Below are 20,807 nucleotides of genomic sequence, written 5' to 3'. Positions count from 1 at the left end.
AAGAGAAGATATTTACTTACTTCTCAGAGGCTTTTAATGTCTCGCCATCTTTTGTCCAAGTGTATTTCACTTCACTAATACCAGCTGTTTCACACAGGAGACTGACAGCATGAGTATTCTTGGTCAGAAAAACTGTATTTCCAATTCGTACAGTTACTGTTTTGTTGAAGGAAACTCGAGGAATTTCCTTTTGCCTCATAATAACTGGAACCTTCTGGTCAAACATTAACTTATCAACAGTTTTTGTGCTGAAACGTTCAGATTCATTTGGTGATTTCCCTGTGAGTTTTGAGGCAAGTTTCTCATCCTGGGCCCCCTTCCATTTTTCAGTAGTTGGTTGCGGAGGCCTAGATAACTCAGCAACTAATTGATAAATGACCTGGGACGCCAGGTCGTCGTTGACTTCTCCAGTTTCAATGAGCTGACTCATGTTCCTCATCAGTTCTTCAAACTGCGCAGTGTCCATGCTGTAGGCGCCTTGGAGAACTGCTGCCTCCAGTCGCTTATTCCTGAATTCACGAGAGCTGAAGTCTTCTGCTGAGTTACTCCCAAAGGTTTCAAGATTTCGCAGAAATGGCTGATCGTTTACTTGCCTGTCACCCAGATAGAGTTCGTTCTTCTTACTCCACATTTGCCACATTTTGCTCATTTTATGCCATTTGGCCCCGAAGCTGTTGGCCTCATTGTGATCTGTGTTACTGGTCTCACTGGCATGTTTTCTAAGATTTGGTGGCTCTATCAATCTGTTGTCAGTACCTATGAGTTTGAGTACAAATGTTTCATGCACGGAGCCTGCAATACACCGGTACACACCAATATCAGTAGCTTCAAGACTATGTATTTTCAGCGAGCCTGACTTCGTAATGCCCAGTCTTTTCGAATTTTGTAAGTGTTGTCCATCCTTCTCCCACCGGATAAGTGATTTCTGGAACCTTCGTACAGGGCACTTAATTACAACAGATGTTTTTGGAAGTAAGTAGGCTCGGCTTCCTATGGTAAAATTAATGCGCTTCTCTTGTCTTGTTTGAATATAGACTCGGTGAATACTGACAATCTGAGGTCCATGAGCAGAATACTTTTCTGGAAGCTTTGGTTTAATCTCTGAAAGAAAACAAAGTGTTGAAAAGTATCTAATCATTGGCACTCATGCTTACAAATCTGCTTTTCACAGAATGCTTGACAGAGCTTCTCCCGATTTTGTTCAAGTCAGATTGCAACACGCTGAGCTTTTATCTGAGTCACAAAAATGCAAAAATATGAACAACATGAAACCATAACATTCCCCCGCTCCAGCCAAGAATTCTATTGCTTCTTCCCCAAATTTCCTAAAAATAAAAAGATAGCAGCAACATATACCTATATGAAGCAGATAGATGGTGCACACATATATAAATGTATTGATACATGTATTATATAATATATTAATTTAAAGTATATATATAAAATCCTATTATGGTCATATTTCCTACTGCTCCCTCAGAAAGGCTAGGCATGGCAAGAATGGGAAAAGCAAATAAAAAAAACTTTTGAACACATTATCACTTTCCCCACATTTGAGCACTGTTGAGTGCAGAATGACCTAAATAAAACAAAACCTAACCAAAAAAGTAAGGCTCCCCTTGACCGTTATTTAAATTGTTGGCTAGCCACGCTGGTTGTGTGATTGAGTCAAGCCAAATTGATAACAACACAGGAGGCAAAAGAGACAGTCAATGAAGACACAGTACATGCGACAAGCACAGCCGTCAAGAAATCATTGGCCGAGGGTAATTTCTCTGGGTTGAAAGATGAGTTGCTCACAGTGTTGTGCCAAGAAAGTAGGGAGGGAAGAGAGAAATAAGTCAAAATTTTGAGAGGCTGAATATAGTAATCAGATGAATTGACAAAAGCAGACAGTAACAGCATAAAGCTTCATGCAGACCGGGCACGGAGACGCTGGGTATTATGAAGTTCCTCCTGTGTTCTACTGCAGGCACTGGGATGCTGAAAGGTTTCTGGGGAGCGGCCTGAATGAATACCACCACAGGCAGGCTTTCCCAGCAGGGGCTGGATAGGCACACTGGAGACAACACGAGAATGACTGCAATGTTTCGGATACCGCTCTGTTGACTCACTGTTGGCAACTAACTGTGCCCCACTTTGATCAGTAGAACTACCCTTACTGAGAAAACACTAGGTAGGTGAGAAACAAAGCACTGTAGGAGGCGTGGAGCAAGGGCACGCACGCCCTGAGTTCGTTCCATGCAAGCTGAAATTGGCCAGCTGGGAAGAGTCGGGAAACACTCTGCGTTGGTGCTAGAAAACAATCCAATTGTGTTTGGTAACCCGGCCTTTTGGTATGTGACAGAGAAAAAACTCAGAGCCTGCAGAATGGGTCGGTGAGCCAGGAAACGGACACACAAATCAAAATGCTTCTCGGTGTGCCTGAATCTGAAATCATTACGACTATTCCACTTGATAGGTACATAAATAAAATGACAACTACAGTGATGGCACACAACTGATATTTGAAAAACTGCATGCCTCTTACATGCATATGCTTCAAATATGCTGTGAAGAAATAGGTGAAAAGCTAAATGCTTCAAGCATTCAATAAGTGTGTACACTATATGAACTACACCCTAGAGTGCATTCTTATGCTTATAAAACAAAATGGTTATTTTCAGTGTTTTGGGTAATGAGTTCAGACCTGTGGGGATATCATAGTTTCATAATTACACAGCTTTTAAATCAGTATTCGTTATCCAGATACACGGTTCCCTCAACCATTTCACGTGGTACAACAAATAAATTGCTTTAGGCGCTCAGTTTACTAAAATTATTGAAGTAGCGTCCTGTTTTTAATAAGTTATTGGGCCCAAAATATTTATTTTTAGGGAAGTGTTCCAGTATTAAATCTTCCATTTCCAAAATCCAACTTACGGACACAGTAAGTGTAACTTTAAACACACAAATTAAAATACTTCAGGCTGTGCTCTGTTTACACTAGTTATTCCAACATGGAATTAAACCCAGTGCATACTTATAAATATGTTAACAAGTCTCATCCATTTCGTTTTTTTAAAAAAAAGAAAGACCGCTAACTCTCATTAGCAGCTCAACACTAAAAGGGTGTGTATATTTTTACTGGTGACTGGTGAGCAAGGCTAGGAGTGAAACAAAGTTCAGAGTTGTGGATGGCAGGCCATATAAATATATAAGGTCATATAAATATATGAGGCCACGTAAGTATGCATTTTCTGGATCCTTAGTATCATCCAATCTTGCAGCTGCTGAGGTAACAGACTGTTTGGGAGAGGTTTGTTTCTACGAGGTACATCTTGCTTAAGGATTAGATTGTACTGGAGCCATTGGACCTCATTATCACCTGGTACAAATCCATCTGCATCTGTGACCTGTAATGGTTCTTATGCAGCTTAAGCTGGGCGTCAGGTCCTGGTGACCTCAGGGCTAGACTGGTGTTATTTCCTATTTCTCGGAGCCCACAGTCAGGAATGTTTCTGACTTAATAGGGCTCATTAAGTAGAAAACAGCTACGATTACTAGTCCCAGGGTAAAAGATTAAGTCTAAAAAGCCTCAGCACTGTCATGAGACAGTAAAAAAGGAGGAGCTCATCTGAGCCACACAGGCATAATCTTGAGGAGGCACAGTCAGACACGCTGCTCCCAAAGGCAAGGACCTGAGAGCACGCACGCTCTGGGCTGAGTCCGCGTCACTCTGCAGCTAGCCCTCTCCCCATCCCAGGGCTGTGCTACCTTCCTGCCTTCCGTTCACGCCCCATTCAAGGCAGCCTGAACCCATGGCTGCAGGAGGAGGAGACGCCTCCTGCATGTTCCTGTGACTCCAAAGCCTGATGCTGCTGCTGCCCTGGCTCCTCCTGCAAAACCCAAAGTGGAACTATGGGTACGGACGTGTCTCAGGCCTTCTCCTGCCCTCCTGTTGCGCCACTGGGGAACTGCCAGGCAGATCCCAGCTGCAAGGGGCTCCCTTGTTCCACACGGCTGTGGAGATGAAGGGAGAAGACAGCAATTCTCTTTTAAGACTTTGATCCGCACCCATCGAGCACGCTCGCATTCCCTCTGCAGTGCCCTGTCCTGCTTTCTTGGCACCGTGGTGGAAGCTGACAACGTAACTTTAATATCAGCCTGCGCTAAGCAATTTGCAAACCAGCTACACTGCCATTCAACTATCCACAATTAATTAAATTCAGATAGATATGCAGCTCAAAATATTTTATTAAACCTTATGCCAAGGACATTCCTGAAAGTCCACAGGGCTTTATTTAAGTGGAGTTTTGAACCTCGGGATTTTGGCATGTTAATCTGAAACACAGGCCAGGAAAAGAAGTTTCATATTATGTATGAATCGGTAATTATTCTATTTCTTATTTTGTTTTGTGAATAATTTTTACAGCAAAGCTTCAAAATGCATAAAGTAGCTATTTCTTGACAGCACTACGAATGGGGTCAAAACATGTCTATCTCTGCGATCTGTGATCAAAACCAGGCCGTTCATGAAGGCTTTTGGGTTTCCCCCGCCTCAAAACCAAAAACTTCCCTTTTTTCCTTTCTTTTCAGCGCCATGTTCCCCAAACCTACAGACTAATGCCCTCGTTTATAAAGGTTCAGACACAAGGAACCTGCATTTAGAACAGCCCGTTCTAAATTGCTGTATGTAGTTGAACATATTCTATACCAGGAAGGTATTTCCATCGGTGTTACACACACGCAATTAGTGCAACTACCATCAGTATCATAACCCGATTGTGCCCAAATTATACAGTTCCAAAGACAATCTTTCTGAAAAGATTTTTATAGAGACAGTAATAAAATACTGAATTTTTTGAAGACTGTCTGTACTGTCATCACTTCCTGCAAAGCTCATGAGACTGGGATTCTCGTTTCTACAAGGAAAGATAGAAATTATACCTAAAGTTATCACTGGCACAGAGTTTCAGGTTTTGAATTCCACCAAGCTAAGCAAAACGTCTGGTGTAATACAAATGTACAGTGAAAAGACAAGCCAGAACTGGATTCTTATATTTTCTAATGTCCTTTGTAATTTATGGTCAATTTACGGATTTTTTTTTTTTTTATTTTTATTTTTTTTAAGCTGGTATAGCGTAAAGGATAAAGGAAAAATCAGATCAAATGCAGGTAAGTATGAGGGTGAGAGGTATGTACCTCACTAAAGTGTATTCAAAAACTATTTCTTGCGATCGTAACCTTTATTTCCGACTGGCAGGAAAAACTTTAAAAACAATCCTGTTGTTACTGGTCTAGTAATTATGACACTCAGTTGATGCCAGATTAGTAATGCTGTGAAAGTGTAAGGAGATGAGTGAATTAACCTGTATACAGATTTTTCGTTATAAGTAGGTGATTGCAAATCAGCAAGAAACTACAGAAAGCAGCATACTTACTGTTGCAGGCATTCATCTGACAAGACCTTACAAGCAGCGAAGGAGACAGACCGCTACACATTGATCCATTTAATGTGACATATTGGCCCTTTGCTGTTAGGTTTTGGCAGGCAAGTTTCCTTCTCTGGATTCCAACTCCACAGCTTACGGAGCACTGTGAAAGGAAGGATGCAGTCAAGCTAAACTTGGTGTCCCACACCACACGTGCTAATTTTAAACTAGTTTGGGGTTTGGGTTTTTTTTTTTTTTTCATTTGAAAGACAGTGCACATGCTCTACTTCATGTGTACCCTTGTGTTATCCAGACATTAAACTCTCTCCACTTTTCCAGGCCATAAGAATATAAGATAGATAATTTGTTCCAGCAAGCAACTCGGGAACAATCAAAATAACATGACAGTATTTCTTTATGTCCAACCATGCTCAGAACTGAGCAACGAGATCTAGTATCGCAGAGAAACAATTCAGCACGTTCCAAACAGTCTGTGTCAAGACTCTCAACCCTCTCTCCTAGTTTGTATTGCACGAACCTTTAATTGCAGCTTTTAAATTCACTTTTATAAATCTTTTTTGAACAGGGAGTGGTGGCAAGCTCACATTAAATGGGAAAGAAGGAAGACATATTCCAGTATAATGCAAAGGTTTCCTTTTTGGAAGCCATACTATGAAATAATTGATAGCTAAACGTGTCTGGTTGGGTGCAATGTGTCATGCCTGTCTGTCAGCAACTCAAACTCAGCTCAGGAAGAGGGATGTGATCAGTCTGGTTGTAGGCAGGGATGCACAGCAGCCGTATGCACAGTTTTGTCCCAGTACATGCCTCGCGAAACCTTCAGCTGCCCTGTGAATTTATCGCTCCAAACATTTTATTCACCTGAGCAGAAATCTTTAGGGCTCATGTTGCAATCACCCATGTTGGGGGATGCTTACCTTGGACCATTCCCCTACAACTAGTTGAGGAGGACAATCAACTTTTGCACATGGTTTACTAGTTGGCAGCTTAGGTCCCTGGCAGGTGTCATCAGAGTGTTTCAGGAAACTTCCATCCGTCAACAGCTGCTTACAGTACACTTTGCGAGTCTGAACCCCTCCTCCACAAGTACGTGAACACTAAGGAGAAGAAGAGAACATAACATGTACACCTGCGTGGACATCTGTGCTCACCCATCACATTGTTATTGTACGCAAACACTGTAAGCGCCCCCCTCATAATTATGCTCTCTTGAAAAATGCCATTTACTTTCAATTAAAAAAGCAAGCAGCATGTAGAAAATTCTTCTTTTAAAAATGTTTAACTAATACATTAGAGGTGATGAGAACCTGACTACTAAGTTAAAAAGTCACAGCACCTGAATGCAATCGAGCAGCAGAAATCTTAAAGAAAAACATGCATCTTGCACGTAGATCTGGCAGATCTGCCTATGCCCCACGTCAGTTAATGCACCTGGTGGGAGTTTAGGGAACTTTGTCCTTGAGACAAAAAAAAACCCAAAACAACAAAGCAATGTCTCCAAAAGTAGGTTATTGCATTTGCAGAGCATAGAAAGAGAGGTGATGTCTGCAGTAAGTGATATCTGGTCTTCTGAAACCTTAAAAAGGACTTTCCACCTCATCCTGTGACTACCGTTGGCACAGTAGTCAAAAGTAGTATTTTTGACTCTGGATTGTTCTATGGAAATCGATTGAAACACTTAACGTATCAGAGTAACGTATCAGAGTTTAGGAGCTACCATCTGCGTTATTCCAGCTAAAGAATTTCAAGTCCGTCTCCACATTTAAACTATTTCTGTAACCTTGTCGTACCTGTTGCCATTCCTCAACGTGCCAAACAGGGGGACAATCAATCTGGTTACAAGCTTGTAAAGAATGAGGCTTTTTGTCCTTGCACTCTTCAGCAGCCACAGCGGATCCTCCCGGCTGCTGGCAGTACACATCTCTCGTCTGTATCCCAACCCCACACGTAGCCGAGCAGCGTCTCCAGGGGCCGCTTTGCCACCTGTTCCAGCAACACAGCCAAAAACCCACATTTTAGCAACTCGCCTCAGATTGTGGAAGGAGCAATCATACCCAAACACACCCTAGCAAGAGAAAAGATAAATAACTGAAGGCACAGTTATTGATAGGTGGCTAAAACATCCCTTCCGTTTGGCTGTAATGCAAAATTATAAACTAGATTTATAAACCTGCAGGTAACAAGGAAAAGCAGAGGTTATTCACAATAAAGTAATAAAGAGTCATTTCCAGACAAACTCAGCGCCAGCATTTACCTTCAGAATGCTCCTCATAAAAAACCAGCCTGTTGGCAACCTGCTGACGTTTACATTTATAAATAAAAATATGTAAATAGACCTCTCTTACATTTACAAAACTTCCTTTAAATGTGTATATGTTTTCTATAAAACATCCTGTTCCTGTTAACTTCTTCCCTACACTTTGCAAGAGGAGGTTTCTGCAAACACGTAGAAGCAGTGTGCAAAGGATGAGGGGATTCAGAGATCAAAAGCGGGTAAAGAAGGCAGCACACGTCAAAATTTCACATATGGCCCTTTCAAGTGACCAAATTTACTAGGTTTTCTTGGATTTGGACCGGGTTTATTCTTTTCCCAGAATCTTCAAATAAACATAAGAAACCATAAGGACTATGTGGGGCTACTAAAGAAGTATGAAATTAAAATAACTTTAAATCATAATTTCACTTTTTTTTTTTCATTCGCTAAGGGTAGAAAGTAAATATCCTCTGGGTTTTTTTGTGAAATTACCCTAAAATTTTCCTTGAACTACTAGACGAGTTAAGGCTGTTTTTCCAACTCTGGCAAACATCTTCACAGAAGAGATTTATTTCAGAAAATGTTCCCTATTTTATTAGTGAGATGCGAAGAGTGGAAAAGGAGTGAACGAGACTAAAAAAAATCCCAACGCCACAACCTTGTTAAAGACAGAAGTAGTGAAATTTCATCCCAAGGCAAGACCACAGTCCTGCAATCTGAACCCTTTCTGAGAAAGCCACTGTTTGTTTAAGTCATATTAACCATTTCTTTGCCAGAGTTTGATTTCACTATTCCAGCGTACCTCGGGGGGCAGAGCTTCGTATTGCAAGTACGAGTCATTGGTGGTGGTCTCTTGGAACTGTCACACAGGGTTTCATTGACAGCTTGTTTTGTCTCTACATGCAGACACATTGCAATGGCTTCTTGTGTTCCTGGATTAAAAAAGGAAAACACTCATGAAACACTGAAGATGGGAGAGATTTCTGTAAAGCCTACTCTTGAATAACACTCCGTAAAAAAGCTGCAAACACTGAACTAGATAGCAGGCTTAAAAGCAACATCTCAAGTCCAAAGGAACACAAAGATAGTTTATATATTTCATGCTCAAAAGATATTTGTGAATTACATCGAGCACTCCTGTGATATTTAAAAGGCTTGGTTTGACATTCTACCTCTCTGAAAACCGACAGAAAATAGGCTTCTCTGTCCACCATCAGATGCTACATCTGCCTGGTTCTGTAACGGTCCCGAGCCAACTACTGGCTTCATTGCCAAAATCAGGGTAAAAGTGATTCCGTCTCACTTAGCTTGACTTTAAGGAGCTAAAGATCTGCAAAAAATGTGGTAAAAAAAAAATAAAATGCAGAAAACTTGCAAAACATAGAACCTTTCTCACAGGGGCTAAGAGGTGCAACAGTTTTGCTGAAGGCAGCAAATCTGACCCAGCCTAGAGCTTTCCTCACTCGTGACCATTCTTGGCACCTCTGATCTGCAGCTCTTGCTACCTGGATCTTATTACTAAAGCAAGAACAATTATTAATACTCAAATTTCTATGAGTCAAAATGAAACATAAGTTTGCTTTAGAACAAGTCAGCTTAGCAAATACACATCTTGTGAACTACTTTTGTTTTTAAACCTATGTAATTATCCAATTTTACATATCGTATTTTTCAGTCTGAAAGCCTTGCTCAATTTCAAAGCCCACTCGCATGCACATGAAAGACAAGATGGTCTGTGATGTACTTGGGGGATCCTGTGTATTTGGGATGCTCTATAGAAGCAATGCTGATGATCATAATTCTGTAGAACAAAAAAACACTGAAATAATAAAAGACCTATTTTGTTGCTCCCAGGTGAAAATGGCTTTTGAAGAGTCACAATTTAAAGAATTTAAATCCATTTCCTTCCTATGTTTCACTTATCTCATGTGATTTTTTAAGGGTATGAGCTTGCTTTCAGCAGCTGGTTATATTTCTTTTATTAGAACCAAATTCCAAGGTTTGAAAGGGAGTTGCATTTTTAACTAGAAACCTATCACCTGTATCACCTATGACACTACTTCAAAACATCACCACTATTGTTACGCAAAGACTACTACAACTATTACCATTTCTGTGCCAACTGTGCACGACGACCGGTTTCGTGGCACTGTTGATCACTAGCCATTCTGATTTCAGTGGGCTCGATGAAATATCCTACATTGAAAGCTTCCTCTCCATGCCAGTGGTCCATATTTCTCTCTTTTTTACACCACATTCATGAGCACTGTCAATCTTTTCATAACCAAAGCAGCTCCTTCCATCTACAAACAATTCTGACGTAGCTCAGCGTATCAGCCAGCCCAGGCCGCAATCCCTCTTTGCGACACCTGAACCAGTCCAGCTCTTTCAGACACTTCAGCAGGAGCAGACCAGCAGCAATTTTCACAATAACGTAGATTCCAGTTTCTTTCAGGCTCTCTGGTACACCTCTAGGTCCCCTCTGGGACTCGTTTTCAGTTCAGAAAGCCCTCCCTTATCTAAGTGTTTTGACTACATCTACAAAGTGATGAATTTTTATAGAACAGAAGACCTGACCTTAAATATGATTGACAACCTATTCGGTTCTCTTATATCAAAGTATTGATAATTACATTAACATAGAACACACACATTGAGTAAAATGTATTTCGCTAGCAGGGCTGAGGAGAAACCTTTAACAGTGAGTACCGTTACTATAATGCAGACATTAAAATGACCAAAAAAAGACCAGTAAATAAACATGGTTTCTAGAACTCTACTATTTCATTCCAGACTGACGACCAAGGGAATCAAACGTGTTCTGTCCAATTGATCCCCACCGGTTTGTTTACCAGGAGCACCTTCCCTGTCCCCTCACGTAGGAAAGGCACATACAGGAGAAATAAAGATTTAGAAATTGTGTTCTGGCAGAAACAGAACGACATCACCGGACAAGCAACCAAGCACGTATCGAGCACCTATATAACCTCTATTTTAGGTCAAAATCTACCCTATGCTACCAGCCTCTAGTTTCACTGGTCTCACTGTGTTCCTGTGGGAAAACCACGCTCAGAGGTGACGCTGCTCTGGAACAGGTTGCGATAAGTCATATCTTCTTAATATCTCACACAAAGGAGAGGAACGAAATGAGATTCCTTTCAGACCATCTCAGTCGGCAATAATCCCATGGGAACTTTTTATCTTGCTGTTATAAAAACTAAATTGGCCAGCCAGATGAACAAAAGGCATGTCATACCAGGTGATGGTTTTTGACTGCAACTTGCCACCTGGAGTTCATTAAACCACTTCTGCCCTGCAGCATGACCTACCTAGCTTTAATTGTGTTACCAGAAGAGAATGTTGATACACGGTGTATCTTTCAACTGACTTAACTAGAGGGCACAAACTGCAGCAGTGATTTCTCCCTGCAGGGGCCTTATTGAAAGAAAAAACGGCACCAAAACAGATACTGAAGAGTTGGTAAAACCATACCACGCACCCCCTTCCTGTCCCTTGGTTCTCAGTTTAAGGACTCCATTCAATAAATAACTACACTTAATTGACGTGGCATTTGCTTGAACTTAACTGTCAAAATGTCTTGACAATTAATGAGAGTTCTCACCCCAAACTATAATTTTACATTAGTTGGGAACTTCAATCACTGATAAATTTCTTATTCTATGTTGACTGGAAAATGGAAAAATCTATTATTCAAACAAGCAAAGTTTTATATGTATGACTTTCTTGGCTTATACTATAAACATAGAAGATAATTTAACTAAAACATTATGTATGCAGCAGGGAGCATTAAGTATTTTTACAGTAATCCGATGCACTATTGTAGTAATTACCCTACTATTCGGTGAAATAGAATATTTTCTATTTTAACCCAGCATTCAAACCACATACATTTACATTCTTTTACAAGCTTTGCTGTGCAGTGAAACGCACAGTGCAGAAAGCTACGTTAAAAGATCAGAATGCTTGAAAAAAGCCCAAGCTTTTTGTTTCTGCCTTTTTAGAGTACAAAGAAAATGGTGGTGGAAAGTTGCTGTGCAAATGGTGAGAGGGTGGATCTATTCTCTGTACCTGGAAGAGGAAGGACAGCCATTTATTTCTATCAGATAGGCTCGGTTTGGTGACTGCTTAAAAATATGTACTGTCATCTGAAAATAACTCAGCAGAAATGCCAAGTCCTACATATGCTCGAGCCTCTCTGTAAATCTCTCGAAACTGGCAATGTTATTTATGCTCCTCCTGTAAAAGAGTAAACAGTTAGTGGCTGCAGTTAATGAAGCTCGTCGTAGGAATAACCAGTTATCAAATTGCCTACGACACCATTGCAAACGCTCTCAACTTCATATGTCACTCTCGGAATGGTCATTGGTTTCCTAAAGAGTCCTAAAATTTGGCTAGAATCCATGGGTTTTCTAAGAATCTCAGGTTTCTTATAAATAAAATAGTAAACTTTTAGCTGTTATGGTCCAAACAAAAGCCTGAAAACACAACTTGACCGCACCATAATGCTTCCAAAGCCACAGACTATAAAGGAAACAACAGGAAGTGCACATGTATTTATTGTTTAATCTCATTATTTTTAAGCCAATGCAAGGACTTGGGGGGCCGGAATCATAATTTTTGAAGCATTTGGAATACAAATAATAATAGTTACACTGAAATGCCAAAATTTGCCTCTCGCAATGAAAGGTGTTTTTAAACAGGGACCCAGAAAATGTTCAGTTATTTTTAAAAATGGAGAACACCCCTTTAAAATATTATGGAGTAATTAAATGATTGACAACACTAAAGAAACACTATAGATTACAAGAAAAACATTTCTTCTCCTAAGGCAGACTCTTTTTTCTGATAACAACTATTACTTCTCACTGACGATATTATGAAAATTAAACTTATACTTATGTTGGGGGCTCTCACATCAGGGCCAAAGTTTTTCAGATTGAAAAAAAAAAAAAAAAACAACCCCAAAATATTCTGGGAAAATGCGGGCAAATCCTGAGCTCCCCAAGCGCAGAGTTGGCTTATTTTCAGTTTGGGATTTCTTCAGTCACTGAGAACAAAATAGATCTTCAGATTTCAGGATGGTTACAGAGTTTCCTATGGATGTTAAAGGTGACGTCTGCCTCAATTAGCCTGGACAACTTTTATTTGCGCTCATGGAAAGATTGATGAAAGCAGTATTAATTATGCTAGCAGGCATAACACATCATAGCAGGCCTCAAACGCAGTAAGTTTTATGGCACTCAATACGCTGCGTGACAAGCCACACAGATATGGTGCAGAAAGCACACAAAATGACCAAAGGCTCGTGTTACTAATGCTCTAGAACCTGTTAAATCTGGAAAGTAAAGATAATGTTTGATAATGCCTTGCAGATCGCTCTATCTCTGTAATTCTAATACCTCAAAACCAACGTTTCCATCTGCATTTTTACGTCTGTTTTGGAGAGGGACCAGCGGGGAGTTTGAATTCAAAGCCTAGGCTGTATGAGGATTTAAAAAAAGGTGCAAGGGACAAGCACTGAAACAGAGATTCAGTCCTCGCTCAAGCAGTGGCTATAAAGCTCCCAGCCGACTTAGACCCTGCAGACTTTTCCCCTCGTTCAGAGAGAGACAAGCACTAAGAAATGGGGGTAGGGAGTTCTGAGGATACAGAAATCCACAGGAATTTATTTTAATAGCCACTGCTAGATACATACATACTAGAGAAAAAGTACCTAATATAATTTACATTACGCTGGGATATTCCAAACTCAGACAACATTTATTTCTTCTAATGAAAGAGTTCATCTAATTGAAATGAGATTTGAACATAAAACTTAGCAGAAACGGATCAGCTCCTTTGAACTACACAATGGAAAAATAGTAGACAGTGAGATCATTAGTTAGTACATTGCAATAAGCTGGAAACAGAAGAGATGTCTGGTTCCCTTAAAACTATTTATCGGCAGGTAATTTTTGGTCTGTTTGAAAGCCTTTGCCAAGGCAGCAAGAAGACCAGAACTGATAGAAGGAAAAAAATCCCTGCTACCTAACTAGCATAACAGTGCAGGGACTTCTGAAGCTGTTCATTGATAAAATATCCTGACAACTTCCCACATTTCCCAGGAGCATCACATAAGAAAAATGTCTAGACATAGCACCAGTGATACCACAGAAGTCTCAAGAACACAACCAGATATTTTCTTTCATACTTCTTCAAATGGATCATTTCTATTGTGCATCAAACAAATAGCTAGGTTACTACGAACACCTGTCGGCCAATTCTGGGTCAAGCAACCTCACAAAGTCATGAAAGCACCAGAAGTCAGCAACAGAACTCACGCTCAGCTGAACGTGGGACTCTGCTTGTCAGTCATTTTGAAGTTCCTTCATGCCGGCAAATGAAACTGCAGTCTTCGGTACAGGCTCCTTAAATTACTGTCAGCTTGCACTCCAAGTGCAAGTTTCCATGTAAACATTTTTGCATGGACAAACTCACATGTGAAGACACAGGCGATACAAACATACATGTGTGCAATAGCAGGCAAAGCCTAGAGATTATTTCAGCCTAGACGTCTGCTGATGTCATCAAAATTCAAAAACTTTGGAGTTTTAGAACACCTCTGACAAAGATATTGGTTAAAAAGCAGCAGCACAGTGGATTTAAGATGGAATGACCGTATATTAGAAAAATCACCTGAGACAGGAAAAAAAGAACTGCACATTTAGTAGTAAAGAAAGCCTTATTTCTGCTGGAGAGTAAAATGTCCTTATTTCTAAAAACAACTCCCTCATTAAAAGGAAGAAACAGGGACACTCAGTCACAGTAGTTGTCACTACCGTGTCATTTCTGTACATACATGCCTGGACTATAACCTCTCCTACCTTGCCAGTCAAAACACCCACTGAAGGGAGCGGAGGGAATGGGATGCATCAGCTTTTGTGCCGCTGTTCCTATGGATCAAGGCCATCAGTAAACAGCAGTAGTAAGTGATGTAAGTGATAAAGGAGGCACTTATCAGTCACTTACCATCTGCCGATAGCATTCTAAGGCATCCCTCCCAACTTCTGTCTTCAGGGTTTGAACTGGTGAATAGTACAAAGGAGGCTGCTTTCTGCGAGCTCTGGACAGGCTCTCTGCTCCCAATTGGTTCTGTTCTCCCCTTTTCTACATTTTTAATTTCTTCTATGGGTACAACTGTCTTCACTTCCCACTGATGTCATCAGTCCTGTCGCATATAGGTGTGTTCACAATTCCACTGCCTCCACTTAACACTTCGTAACTCACTTGTGTTCAGTCCCAAAGTACAGTGTGTAGCAGCAACACCAGCAACCTTGTCTAGTAACATGTACTTAGGGTGACAGAGAGATTCGATTACATCCAAAAAGGAATGTGCCTAACTACTTGCAGACAGATGTATGGCACAGAGTTCCTATGGAGTGATATACTGTACCAAGACCTAAACAAACTCCTGTTTGATCTCCACGGAGGTCAGACTGAAAGCAAGTCTCCCTAATTACAACTTTGTATCCCTACTGGACTGCAGAAAATGGCAGCATTTTGGAAGATAAGGAAGAACTAACATGGGAATTTTTCCTCCGAAACTATACCCTTTCAGTTCCGAGGAAAAGAAAGGTCATCTAAACACGCTGGTACCACCAACTGCCTGGCAGCTGGGACTCCCGCAGCACCAAGACTAAACGCAAGTTGCTGTATCAACAACTTCTCGCACCTTACTTTAACGAAATAAAGTCGATGTTTGGACACAGGATATAAAGTAGTTTGAAATACTGTATGGATAACCTAGAAATAAGTTAAAACTTGAAGCTGCATGTTTTCCAACAGAAACTAATTTGGGGTAACATTAACAGAAGACCCAACAATGTCAAACAATGCCAAATTCTTACAACTCAGGAAAAATAAATAACTAATCAAAGCTACCTCCAAGACACGTGGCTGAACAAGGAGTAAACCCAATGTATTCCCAGTCATAAATCACACTGCCATCTTCAGCTTGTGAAAATTCTGGTGTGTAGGGGACAGGCTCACTGTCACAGGAAGCCTGGTGACAGACTCGTTCTGTTGGTGGCTTCACGTCTTCGCATTCCTCCTCAGGCAGTTCAACCTCTGTCTGAGTAAACGAGAGAAGAATTCGGCACTTCACATCTCGCACTTGTATGCCACTGCCACACGTGGCACTGCATGGAGACCAGGGTTCAGGAATAAACCTGCAAATAATCACAGCGCAGTAGAAACACCGTCATTTTATTTCATATAATTGTGTCTGTGTGTGCACAGTTAAAACATAGCTAAAACAGAAATATGTGTTTATACACAAAGCAGACAATACATAATACTATTGGATGCTTAAACAGAATGCATATTCATGTGTGTTAAGTCATTTGCCTCCCATCCCAGATCATTTCTCAAGATTCACAGAAGAAAGTACGTAGGAAAAGAGGAGAAAGAATCATGAAGAAAAGGGAAAGATGCATCCTTTTTGTGGGGAAAAAGAACATCACCTAAACCTTTTCTCAGACTTCTTCAGTGGAATAAAAAGGAGAAACTCCATGAAGACATATCTATACAACGTAAAATAGCTCCCCAGGTACACTTTTAGGCATACGCCAAAAGTATATTTGCAGTCTGCTTGAATCTGAGAAAGGCCATCACCTTATGTCATGCTAATAATCAGCAGGCAGACAGAAGAAAAGTGCTTTTCAAATCTAGCTGTCTCCAATGCACACCACCACAGGCTGCTGTTCAGTTTTAATCTTGTAAGAAGCCTCTCATCTTCAGCAAAGAGGTCTAACTGGCTCAGTCTATAATCCATCATTTTTATTAGAAAGCATTTATGCTTCTTATGAACTATAGTAAAATCTTATTTTACAGATCATGAATTTACTGAAGAAAAGGAGGTTTTAGTCTATAATGTTCTCTGAGTTCGAGGGTCACATTAATACCTGATAGTCATTTTCAAAATGGCACTAGAGCCAAGGGGCTGAATTTCATTAATAAAATCATCCTGAATGGCTCTGGGGTACAATTCATAACAAATCAAATAGAAAGTTTCATAGGACATTTTTTCCAAAGTTGCTCTTTATCATATGTCCAAATACAGCTGATGATCAGAACACAAATGGGAGATACAGCCGGATGTATCTGACCAATGCTAAAAATGGAGTTGGAAGGAAAAATCCGAATTAGAATTCAAAGATTTTCTCCTTATCTTTAAGAATTATCTTTCTCTTTACTGCAGGAAGGCTGCCCTTACAAATACAAGAACAGTTGTGTAAGACAAAAATCAGTATTTACGCTCTGCATACACAGTAAGAGTAGAAAAATGTCAACAGTGTGGTTGATTCTGTGGACAGTTTATCATCTTGAGCCAATAACTTCTTGCCAGTATATACAGAGGAAGAATCAAATAGGAGGAAGGAGAACAGATGAGCGGGTACTCTAACTCAGTCCTTGGGGCAGTCACTCAAACGGTGCTTGGGATACACCCCAAGACAGACTGTCTCCTGTGGAAAAGACTATTCCCATTTTCGATGAAGGTTACAAGGTAAATGGTTATTGTTTAAGGAGATGTTGATGAAATACCTTTACAACTCTGCTACGAAGATAAATCTACTATGAAGACGTCAAAACCTGTCACTTTAAAGCTTCCTTGAACAAAGCCTCAAAATTTTAGTTTGAGCTCACTGGTCCTTGACAGACTTCAGTAAAGGGCACAGTATCCCCAGGTTCTACTGAAACCAAGGAAAACTGCAAGCGCTCACCACTTCACAAGTCTGACTACCTTTGAAGTAGATGACCAGACTGATTTTTATTGGAAGAGGGTTATCAAAATGGTGGATGGTTGTGTCCTACAGTGATAAAAATCTGAGTAAATTCCATACTGGTGCAACCCAACCGCCATCGACTCCAATGGCACAGCTGGCAGGGGTCAATGTCCAGATGCTTTTGATAACAAATTCCAACTGAACGTCTGTGGGGAAAGCTGCAAAGGAAGGCTTTCTCTTACCCCAGCAGATAAAATCAGCTTAACCCTGAAACATCAGATCTCACAGTGTTTTCAAAGACAGCCACGCAAACTCCTCAGGGTAGCCATGCCAAAATCACCCTCATCCAGCAAAATGCTTAAGCATGCGCCTAACGTTAGGCATATTAGCAATCCTTTGAAGTCAATAGGACTACAATGTGTTCAGAGTTAAACTTGTGTTTAAGTGCTTTATTGGACCAAGGCCGTTGTGCATAGGCTTAACAAAATTATGACTTCCCTCTCCTTCTATGTAAAAAAAAAAGTATAAGTCCACTTGTAGTTATGTACCTAATTGGAAAAATAAAATTGATGGACATTTATAGTTGAAAAGAGTTGGTTGGTGTTCTGACCACACCTCACAGTTTACAGCCTGAAAGCAAATAACTTTTTTTGGGTAAAAGTACGGCAGCAGCATACCAGAGATTAGTGTTAGTTTTGTATACTGTTAGTTGAGTGCATTAAAACATTCCAAAAATAATGTATGATGCATTCTTTTGAAATCCTGTATAAATGAAAGGAAATTTTGAACCACAGCAATCCTTTCATTCAGCAACCAATTGATTTATAAAGAAACTTAGAAAATTCTAAGCATTTTTTCTTTGACTTATAGCAAGCCTATATTGTAATTGAGGTTTTCCTGTTGAATATTGGTGTCTGGTATTTTTCAGTGAAGTGCAAGATTAAAAAAAAAAGGCAACTCAAAATACTTTTTATTCTGCCTTGGCATTTGCTAAACTAGTCATATGACTGTTTAGTCTATTAACATCCTAAATTACAGAACTTTTCAAAGGATGACCACGTTAGAGTCACACTTTAAGTACCTACAACAGAAGCCACTGGAGACTGCTAATACAAAATTAGAGCAAGGAACCAACTGGAGAGCGACAGAGCTGCGGAGGCTGGCATTCTATCTGAATTTTGAATTTTTATTTTTTAAATTTTAAATTTCTTAATTTTTATTTTTAACATATGCACAATCAAAGCCTGTGACAGATCATTAAAGCAAACTGCGTGGACCTCTGAAGTGTTATATTTTTTCACTCGGTGGCATTCACAGCTCAGAGGTGGCAATGCTTTGGACAAAATACTTCACTCTGCCTTTGATGGGCATACACTCAGAGTCATCTCAGGTCAGGATTAAGAAGCATCAAAGCCTTGCAGATCATCAGGAATTTATAACGGAGCGGATAGGATGGTGGTAACTCTGAAAATCTTCTGAGATCTTTAGCTATGTTTGTAGATGAGACTTATGTTTAAAAAAAAAAAAAAGGAAAAGAATGTAAAAATGCAAATCCAAGCAGGCACAACTTTTCACAATCAGCCTTTCAATACAGTCATTCTTCCCAGTGCAATGTAGAAATCAAATGCGCCTATACTCATCTGCACAGGTATAAATGATGTACGCGCTGCAGAGGCAGTGGAGAGTATCCACGCTGCAGTGTTATCAGTCTAACGCTAATGGAAATGTGCATTTACTTGGCACACGCTGAAAAAGCCAGCGTAGGACGACCTGGAAAATGAAGCGGTGACCTAAACTTCTGATGATAAAACTGGAACAGCCCAACCCAGCAAAATCAAATCTGTACTGAAAACCTAACTTCGTGCAGGCTTCTGCAGCTTTATAAAGACTTGGAAAACATGGTGTCTCAGTGTTATTTTTTTATTTTCCTCATGCCTGCAGTTCTTGCTTTCAGTTAAGACAGGAAATGCCTAAATCCTGAAAAAAAAAAAAAAAAGAAAAAGAAAAAAAAAGGCTGCTCTTGTGATATTTCCAGTCCAACCCCACCGCGCCAAGGGGCCTGGATAAAAGTTTGCAGAAGCATCTAAAATGTTGGCTGCTGACTGGGGCAGAACTTCCACGATGCTGCCACCCTACCCCTGCCTGACCACCACCCTTGCCTGCTCTAAGCAGAGCTGCACTGCCAGGCTTTATCGACCTCGAGTGTAAAGCATTGGACAAAATCACCAGCCCACTTTCAGAGAAGCAGCTGTGAAAGAAGTGTAATTGTCCACCACCAAAGTCAGGATGGCGACATTTCTGTGAAAATGACTCAAACGCAAAGAGCAGCGACCTTTATGAGAGACACCGCATTTCACATTTGGCGAGTGCAACTCCACAATCCTAGTGATTACTTTTTAGCTCAGGTTGCTGAAAAAACATATCAGCCTTTGAAAGCATTTTAGTTTTGTCTTAAGCCATGACAGGGGAAGGCAGTTGAGGTGTCTATTTCTTTAACGTACTATTATTAATAAAAAGGATGCAAAAACCTTGCTGGAGCTTCTCTGCGAATCCCACCGTAACTAAGAAGGCTCAAGGGAAGAACGTTTAAAATAATGATTGGTATCAACTGTCATCACATTCCACAACTGAAAACTAAAAAGGTCAGACCTACATTTTTCTTGGCCTCACTTTAAGGGCAGTCATTTTTTATTTTGCTAATAATAAAAAAAGCAGCTTTTGAACGTTCCCCCTCTATGTAAACGGAGGACACCAGCCGTGGTAGACCACAGCGGCAGAAGTATTTATCTTCCACAAGCTACTTTTGGCACATCCATCATTTGTGGGTTCTAAAACGCAGCTGCATTTATTCTCTTATTCATTATCAACTAAAATATCACACGAAAGCATAGAAAGACAGTTGTAATAAAAGGATGGACTAGAAGTTGAGACTTCATATTGTGGTTTAAGTTTGGATGACAAGAGAATAACTAAAATTAAAAGTGATGGCGTTTTACCAAGGAAATCATAAGCCTCCTGCTAGGCAGAGGTAGGCTATGAGTTATCACTCTGCCACGGGTAAACTACAGAAAACAAAGTTAAACAGATCCAAACCAGAAGGAAATCTTGTTATAATTTACTCTGGGAGAAGTAACAACATATTGCTAGGGTTTCTTTGTAAATCCTAAACCCTGACCCAAAAATCTCATTCCAGCTAAAAGACAGGAGCAGTTAGGGCATGAGATTTGAAGCATCTAGTGAGAAATCGCTCTGTTTGCAAACCACTGTCCACATGACTAACAGGCAATCTGCTAAAAGGGATGGAGGCAGGGATCAGTTATTTCTCATATCTCC

At 40.3% G+C, this 20,807-nt stretch overlaps 1 protein-coding gene across 8 annotated transcripts in view; it reads right to left on the bottom strand.

Annotated features, from left to right (window-relative positions):
- The window catches only part of ADAMTSL3 (ADAMTS like 3), a 188,306-nt gene that overhangs the window by 29,141 nt on the left and 138,358 nt on the right, over nt 1-20,807 (bottom strand). For all 8 annotated transcript variants that reach the window (XR_010072614.1, XM_063347175.1, XM_063347173.1 and 5 more), the window contains 6 exons: nt 15,631-15,917; nt 8,492-8,621; nt 7,226-7,418; nt 6,353-6,532; nt 5,424-5,577; nt 21-1,101 (listed from right to left, as the gene is read on the bottom strand). Coding sequence is in view for 7 of the 8 variants with exons in the window: in XM_063347175.1 (XP_063203245.1) it covers nt 21-1,101; nt 5,424-5,577; nt 6,353-6,532; nt 7,226-7,418; nt 8,492-8,621; nt 15,631-15,917 (2,025 nt within the window). In the remaining variant the exon portion in view is untranslated. The remainder of the gene's footprint in view (nt 1-20; nt 1,102-5,423; nt 5,578-6,352; nt 6,533-7,225; nt 7,419-8,491; nt 8,622-15,630; nt 15,918-20,807) is intronic.

This window comes from Chroicocephalus ridibundus, chromosome 9 (assembly GCF_963924245.1).
Source record: "Chroicocephalus ridibundus chromosome 9, bChrRid1.1, whole genome shotgun sequence".
Lineage (NCBI taxonomy): Eukaryota > Metazoa > Chordata > Aves > Charadriiformes > Laridae > Chroicocephalus > Chroicocephalus ridibundus.
This window is presented reverse-complemented; position numbering and strand designations above follow the sequence as displayed.